Raw genomic sequence first — 9,128 nt, 5'->3', positions numbered from 1 at the left:
TTTATATATTTTATATATTTTTTATATATACCAAATACCACTCCCATACCTCCTAACCACTTGATGGGACAAAACTATACGAAATATAGGTTATTATTCAAAACATAAGAGAAATATAAGAATTTTGAGGAATTGAGCAGAAGCTGTGCACGCATTCATCGTACAACCTTGGCTCCTGGAAGGTTTTCAGGTTGAAACAATTCAGAGATAAGCAGTCTGCAGGAATAGGATATTGACTTTTCAAAGAGATGCAAATGCAACTGTTGCAAAGGGATCTTGCCAACCACTCAAAATATACGAAATATAGGTTAATTGCTACAAAATATAGAAAATATAGGAATATAGGAGGTATGCATTCCAGGATTCCAGCTATCCAAACCCTATTGCAGTGGATGCATGAGCTATATGCACTGACGCTGAAGGGGTCGTTGTCGTATATGTAGTACACGAGGTGTCGGCGAGTATGTCGCCTAGCTACGCCTACTCCCTAATCCTAACCCTAACCATATCAGATAGTTACCTTGAGTACATATTATACAACGATATATATATTATACGACAACGACCCTTCGTGCTGCGCTGACTAAAGAAGATTATTTATTTATAGCAAGCATCTTGGCTTGAATAATATTTTAAGGTTCAATACTGTGACAGCATTGAGTTAGCAAGTTAGTGGATGAGCTATGCACGGAAGTAGATTATTTATTTATAGCAAGCATATCTTTGCTTGAATAATATTTTAAGGTTCGATACTGTGACAGCATTGAGTTAGCAATTAAGTCAGTGGATGAGCTATGCACGGAAGTAGATTATTTATTTATAGCAAGCATATATTTGCTTGAATAATATTTTAAGGTTCAATATTGTGACAGCATTGAGTTAGCAAGTTAGTGGATGAGCTATGCACGGAAGTAGATTATTTATTTATAGCAAGCAACTTTGCTTGAATAATATTTCAAGGTTCAATACTGTGACAGCATTGAGTTAATTAGCATTAAGTCAGTGGATGAGCTATGCACTCAAGTAAATTTCTTGCAAGCACTATTGGTTGAATAGATAGCCAGGAATATACCATATACCATGATATGAATCCATAATTATTTATGCATGCACAAATGCTTGAATAATGAGGTATTAGATAAATACCGGTTAACAATATATCAGCGTTCACTGTGTGACATGTCATTCCACGATAGAATTGCATGCGCTGACAGCGCCACCTAGGTTGCACAATGCATCTTCTGTCCATGGCTACCCCAACAATGAACTTTTGTGAATTAGCAAAAATACCTTCCTATGTAGGAAAACTCTCTCTAAACTCTCCCCAACACTGGAGCACTCACTCCCCCCCACATAAAACATATGTCTCTCCCCACACGTATCAAATCTCTTCTCACACAGAGTAAAACTCTTCCCCACATAGCAAAGCTCTATTACAGATTATGTGTGTATTGAATGAACAAGAGTAGCTAACTGCATACTAGCAAGAAAAATAGTCAGCTCTGGCTGCTTACAAACAGAAAACTATAGAGCCAATTAAGCTCTATAATTTGATGGTGCTGGCAATGCACTGTAAGACTGCCAAGAAACCTCTTATCAGAATAAACAAAAGGTGTCAATGAATACGATGACGGCAGTCTTATGTTGATTGATATATATTATGTATTGGTTTAGCACAGACATTTCCCAACCCTATTGCAACCCTCCCCCCACCCACCCTGTGATTCACAATTACAATACCTATGCACACAGCTAGCAGTTAAGTTAACCACATGACTGTCCTCAAGAACTAAGAAAAATGTGTTGGTTTAGCAATTAAAGGTAATTCCCAACCTATACCGTATATATACCAAATACCACTCCCATACCTCCTATAACCACTTGATGGGACAAAACTATACGAAATATAGGTCATTATTCAAAACATAGAAGAAATATAGGAATTTTGAGGAATTGAGCAGAAGCTGTGCATGCATTCATCGTGCAACCTTGGATCCTGGAAGGTTTTCAGAGATAACCACAGTCCAAATCCATCACAGATAAACACAGTCTGCAGGAATAGGATATTGACTTTTCAACGAGATGCACTTGCAAATGTTGCAAAGAGATCTTGCCAACCACTCAAAATATAAGAGTTTTATAGCATCCTATAAAACATATAGGAATATAGGAGGTATGCACTCCAGGATTCCAGCTCTCCCAACCCTATTGCACCCCCCACCCCACAGTTTGAGAAAGCTTTATAATTATAGGTTCCACCTTGTTACTCTGCTTTGCTTGTAGATAAATTTGTTGACAGGATAGGAAGAGGAAGGAGAGGAATATATTTGGTTAGTTATTGAATGTAGGGAACAGGAGGAAATGTAGGTTGAACAACATTAGCAATTTCCAGCACTCATCTATCAAAAAACAAGTAAATTTGTCTAAAGATTTCTGTGACTTACCCTCAACTGTGACATTCAATGAACTCCAGCAATCGTGCCTCGAGTGCAGCACAGATCTGGTAAGCTAACGTCTGGTGAAGACAGCAACAAGCTCTCCTTCTTACTACGCCACTGGACGGGTGTTACTGAAAGGGTCATTTAGCAGTTAGAATAAATGTTTCAAAGTTTCCCGCCAACTTACACTGCTTACTGGTAGAGGCTCGCACAGAAAATAAAAAAGAAATATAAAAATATAAGATAGAATAAAAGAAGATAGAATACATAATAGAAGATAGAAAAGAAAAATATTCTCATTTAAATGAGTATAGTTTTAAAATTTGAAGCTGGAATGAATTTCAGTTTAGAATATCATGATATAAAATTGTAGCACTTCCCTGTACGACTTTTAAATGAAAAAATGACATGTTTCTAGCTTTGAAATTTGAAGCTGGAATGATTTTAGTTTAGAATATCATAATATGAAATTGTAGCACATCCGGGTCCCTGTGCATATTTTCAATGAAAAAATAACATATGTCACTGTATTAGCTTTGAGGTTTTGAAGCTGGAATGAATTTTACTTTGAATACCAATATGTAAAACTGTGGCACTACCTTGTGCAAATGTCAAATGAAAAAATTAACCTGCCACTGTACTAGTTTAGAAATGTTAATGTCATTTCATGAAATGAGAAAACATTATGTTACCTTTCATGGAGAAATTAAGAGAAGAACTGGTTATTAGTTGAATAAATAATAATTAAAATGGTTAATAATAATGGGGAAAATAATATAAGCCAAAGTTACCCAAAGTCTGCACGCACGAAGTCAGTAATCCAAGGAAAGCCACAAGCAGCAAGCACAGAAACAGCGCGACGATTATATATAAAGATTGATGAGATTAGACAAAGAAAATATTATTGGCTGAATATTAGGCAGCAAGCTCCATGCAGGCAGCAGCTCTGTGTGGGCAGCAGGCAGCAACTCTGTGTGGGCGGCAGGCAGCAGCTCTGTGTGGGCAGCAGGCAGCAAGCTCCATGCAGGCAGCAGCAGCTGCTCTGAGTGGGCAGCAGGCAGCAAGCTCCATGCAGGCAGTAGCTCTGTGTGGGCGGCGGTGTGGGCTGCTCTGTGGGGTGGAGCTCCGTCCGTGGTTTACAGAATCTGCGCTCTCCTGCAGGGTGTGCCCGGAAGACTGGCGACGTGACGAACAAGGACAAAAAGACAAAAGGACCAAAGACGACAGACGGACAGACAAACTTTCACTCGCAGCTATCACTCGCAACTATCACACACTGCGCCCTCCTGTGAGCGTACGTTCGTGAGGCTTGCTAAACGCAACTTAATAAGACCATAGCGATATTTATTTCCTACCCAGTCCTAGCCGCCCGGCTGTCCAAATATTCGTTAATAATTTCGATATTGTCAATGTGACAATAAGGCCGAAATCTGTCCATGTTTTTTGTGACTGAGTACGGTGGTAAGTATTCGTCAAAGAACCTACGATTGCTATGAAAACCTAGAGAACCTTGTCATTTGATCCAAGCAAATGAGTTTTGATAAGTTGGCTGCAAAATGCGTCTGTATATGTTTTGACATCACCGAAAAGCTGGCTATCATTGTAATGACAGAACAACCTCATGTTGTACTGCCAGGATAGCCATGTAGAGAAATTTGAGGTCCTAAAAATGCGTTTTCGTTATTGAAGTCAATTCGGCGCTTTGAAACATTTATTCAAATATATCCCATCAGGATGCCAGAGTGTACAGTATCTGGCTTGCAGACAAGAGGGTGGCATCCTTTGACCTCTTGATTAGCAGGGGTCATATACTATCAAGGTCTGACTCTCGTATCATCCAGGGATAGAAAACTCCTGGCAGAAACAAATTGTATTGCTTCTCAGACAACACAGCTATGATATCCAGGTCTCACCATCATCTAGTTACTCCCCAGAGCAGACACCTGCTCGACCTCCCTTTACGGACACTGAGGGTAGGGTGATCACTGCTAAGAGTGTTTCCCGCCCTCAGTTGTTCTTTTACGTCCCCATTACAGGAGACGGACCCGCCATGTTTCGTGGTCATCCAGGCCACGAAGGACTCACAGTCAACAATACGATGCCATGTGTTTGTGAAACGCCTTCAGAAAATTTCACTGCTCACGTTAGGTTTTGAATTCACAGCCTTAATTCACAGTGAAATTTAGGCAGACAGGCTATATACCCACTATTACACCGAGCATCAGGGTCTTATGAGATACTTTCTTGGATAATTCCTTCAATACATCCAGCTTTTAGGCAAAATCTACACTTTCTTCGAAGTGTCGGTGGAAGCTGTGTTAGAGGAGATGGGGGAAATTAGTCAAAATTTACCACTTAGCCATGTAATTTCATAGCGGGAAGTTGCACCTCGTAAGCCAATATATGGCGATCATGCGACATTTGTGGACATCATTAAAGCCACGACAGGGATGCCTCACGCCGGCTGTATACGAGATGCAAGCTCTCGCCATTGCCATACATAACAAAATGCGAAATTCTGGCCAATTGCCCCCAACTCTCCTAAAAGCCAACAACCACCGACACTTTGAAACCACTGACTGCTATCCCCCTCCCCCTGCCTACTAAGGTACTGACATGGTAATAGCTAATCGACTGGCTGGGGGAGTATGGCATGTTGTTTGTGTCATAATTCGATTTTTGTTTTATGGTTGATTTTATCGCATATAACATTCGATTTATCACATATAACATTCGATATAAATATCGAAATAAATGCAAAACTTGAACAAGAAAACTTGGAAAATTGATGAGAATCAGAGATCGCTATACTATACAATCGCTACTATACAAGTTATCCTTTATTAACATACATGTACTATACACACAGTAGTAAACAGTGCAAAACAAACAGTAAACAGGGCTAAACAAGCACATACATGCACACACGTACATGCGCACGACGTTACGCACACGCAGGCATTCAACACCCCGAGTAACCGATTGTAACCGATCATCGGTTATTCGGGTCCAACCGATGATCGATTACGAAATTACAACCGATTAACAACACTAGTATATATATATACACACACACAAACATATGGTGCAAGGCAAACACCTAAAAGGACAAATTACGTGCTTGTATACTGTAAATATCAAAACTAGAGAACGTTACACAAACCATTCCACCTTTCAGCAGAATAACATATTGGGTGATTATGTACCAGAGTTACAGAAAACTACAGTATTGATCTGTTAATGTGGCCAACGTTGCCTCTGTTCTTATTATTTAAGTCTCTTCGACTTTAAAAAAATATTTTTAAGAGATTATGAGTATTACTAAATCTAGAACATATCATGAATCAATATATATGGGATGGAAAATCACATACCTTAGTGTACATCACTAACTTTATGTGTTATAGCTTAGGGGGGTATCTAACACATCTGTATACAGTACTAATGTGAAATTACGATTAAAACGATAACATGGAAACGTATAACATAGAACACACAAAACACATAGAAAACATAGAACAATGCAGCAGCTGTGTTCTCGTTCAATCAAGTAGTGGCTATAGTGGCTGTTGCATACCATTCAAAGTTTCATTGCCACCGTTTCTAATTCTCGGATAGACTATACCTTCAAACATGATCTGTTTTGGAGGTTTTAGACGTTCCATATCTGTACGTAATCACCAACTTCTGACAGCATGTGAAATGGACGTAAACAGCAGATTACCAGACAGGAAGTGATTTATTATTTCCCATTAACGCATGCGCATATAGTTTATACCAATCTGAATCATGATGCTACCAGGAGTGAGGCTACTAATATGACACGTGACACCACAGCGTGCAGCTATTTACATTTTAAAATACTACTACATCTTAACTACAAGCACATAGAAAGGGGTTTCTGTCACTCCTGTGCTATATCTGTTAAGTATATATACTCTTAACTTGTTATTCCTTCATTTGTTCCATTGTACATTTTGAAAATAATAATTCTGCACAAATAAACTATAAAATACAACTATAAATATGCATAAATAATATTTTTAATTTAAATTTTGAGCATTTTGCCGTGGATTTGGAATTACCTTACACAATGCAGTGAATGCCTCGCTCAATCAAACCACATGATTGAGAGCCATAATGAATTACACTGGCTATAACGATTAACGTAGAACAAACAGTTCACTCCATCGCAAAATCTGATAAGCTCAGCAGCACCCTAAAAAATGCAAACTTAGCCACTAAAGCAGGGCCGTACGCAGCAGGGGGGCAGCATGGGCAGTTGCCCCCTGGCCCCGGCCCCCCCCCACACAGAAATTTTCAGAGTATGCCTTTTAATGGGACAAATACTGTACACTTTTAGAAATAAAATAGAAATGTGACAAAAGGTTTTTCTTAAATCATCAAAGAAATATTACTTTAAATAAAGAAATGTGAAATTGCGAAACTTTAGGGCACAGGGGGCATGGGGCACTGAAGAAATTCGTTGCTTTCGACATTGACAACACATTGTCACTAATATTTCAATGAAACAAACCAGGAGTGGTTTTATTTATATTACTAGTTTTAACTACATTTTGTAGACAAAAGACTGAAAAATCATCATGCTCCAATAATAAATCCTAGCAAAGCTGCATGTAAAATTAAAAATATGTCATACACGTCCTATGCTCGAATGCCTCGCTCAGTCCAAATCAAGATCGTAGAACTAGGATTTGTTACATTGTAATATTAAAGAAACAAAATCCCAGAGATTTTTCCCCCGCTAATGTAGGTGTAAAAAATATTCAACCGAAAATGTCGTCCAACATTTTACTAGAAATATTTTAAAAACGTAGATTACCGATTGCTATAACAACACAGGTGGCGCCACTACAAGCATGTCCTATATTTCTATGCATGGGCCAACTTCAAACCATGAATGAACAAAAACATTGTCACAACATATAGTGCATGCGTACGCACCATGCAATCGCCACATATATATATAGTCTTACCAATGTAAACAAATGATAATAAAAATGGTTCTGGCACTCAAAATTCACATCCCTACCTCGCACAAATTGCATGCACACACACACACGCACGCACGCACGCACGCACGCACGCACACACACACACAGGGTTCTCCAAGGGCACTTATAGCCTGGCGGCCCGCCAGGCTATCGTCCAGCCCCCCTATTCTAAAATGCACCCGCCATATGCTGGTGTATACACGAGAAGTTCAAACAATTAATTAATACACGTTGGTCTCAATGCTCCAAGTACGGCAGTCCCACACACAAGCACAAACAGTCACCCTATCCCTATCCCTATCACCCCTATATGGCCCAGTCACACATACACGACGCACGGTCCGCGCACTGAAAAATCAGCAATTTTGGCCAATGCGTTGTCGTTCGCTGGGTGTGCGTCAGCATTCGTTACTCGTTCGTCGAGCGCGCTGGACCAACGCTATGTCACCCCTTCACCCTCTCTCACCCACGCGCACGCGCAGCTCCCGCCCGCACCCCTTCACCCTCTCTCACCCACGCGCACGCGCCGTTTCGCACCCGGTAGGTGACAGCAGCAGCGCGGCGGATCGATGCCTGGCGTGTGTAGAAGCCGCGCCGCTGCTGCCGCCGCCGCCACCACTGCTGCTACTGCCAAGGTTAACACGGCCGCTCGAGCGTCTGCGCATTCCCGTCGCAGCGGAGCAGAGTGAGCAGGCACCTCTCCTCCTCCGCCTCCTCCTCCTCTCTTACGCACACCTCCAACGGACGCACACACATGGCGGAGAACGGCGACAACTCAACAATGACTACGTCGGCGGCGGCGACGACGGACTTTCCCACCATTATCGAACTGAACGTCGGCGGCGTGTTCTACACGACGTCGCTAAAGACGATCTGCAACGACCCGGACTCGCTGCTGTGCCACATGTTCACGGGAAAGGCGAAGCGTCCTCTGCGCGACGGCAAGGGCAAGTATTTCATCGACCGCGACGGGGTGCTCTTCCGCTACGTTCTCGACTACATACGAAACCAGCGACTCGTTCTACCGGAGAACTTTCACGAGAAAGAAAGACTCCGTAGCGAAGCAGAGAGCTTCAAACTTGATTCGATGGTAGCGAGCATCGAGAAGGCAGTCATCTCCCACACGCACCAGGGCGTCTCCTCATCCTCATCCTCTTCCGCCGCTCCGTCGACGACGACGTCGCGGTGCGGGTACATCACCGTCGGCTACCGCGGCACGTTCGCGTTCGGTCGCGACGGCCTCGCCGACGTCAAATTCCGCAAGCTCTCGCGAATTCTCGTCTGCGGACGAGTGTCGCTGTGTCGGGCCGTGTTCGTCGACACGCTGAACGAGAGCCGAGACCCGGACCGCGGCAGCGACGACCGCTACACGTCGCGTTTCTTTCTCAAGCACAACTTCCTCGAGCAGGCTTTCGACAATCTGTCCGACGCTGGGTTCACGTTGCTGACGGCCTGCGCGAGCGGCACGAGTAGCGGACTGCAGCAGCCGGACGTCGGTAAGAACCAGGCGGTGGTGCAGTTCGACTCGGAGGAGAACAAGTGGAACCACTACAACGAATTCATCTTCTATCGGCCCTGACGCGGTGCGACGGTCAAGTAGCGACCGACGTCGGCGACGGTGAGATAGCGACCGACGTCGGCGACGGTGAGATAGCGACCGACGTCGGCGACGGTG

The 9,128-nt window shown here is 42.6% G+C and overlaps 1 protein-coding gene across 1 annotated transcript; it reads left to right on the top strand.

Moving 5' to 3' along the window:
* The first annotated feature begins 8,234 nt into the window (after positions 1–8,234).
* On the top strand, positions 8,235–9,032 carry LOC106816234 (BTB/POZ domain-containing protein KCTD12-like). Its single transcript, XM_014820812.1, has one exon. The coding sequence runs from the start codon at positions 8,235–8,237 to the stop codon at positions 9,030–9,032; it is 798 nt and encodes a 265-aa protein (XP_014676298.1).
* The last annotated feature ends 96 nt before the right edge of the window (positions 9,033–9,128 follow it).

Source organism: Priapulus caudatus, unplaced genomic scaffold (assembly GCF_000485595.1).
Source record: "Priapulus caudatus unplaced genomic scaffold, Priapulus_caudatus-5.0.1 Scaffold1320, whole genome shotgun sequence".
NCBI lineage: Eukaryota > Metazoa > Priapulida > Priapulimorpha > Priapulimorphida > Priapulidae > Priapulus > Priapulus caudatus.
This window is presented reverse-complemented; position numbering and strand designations above follow the sequence as displayed.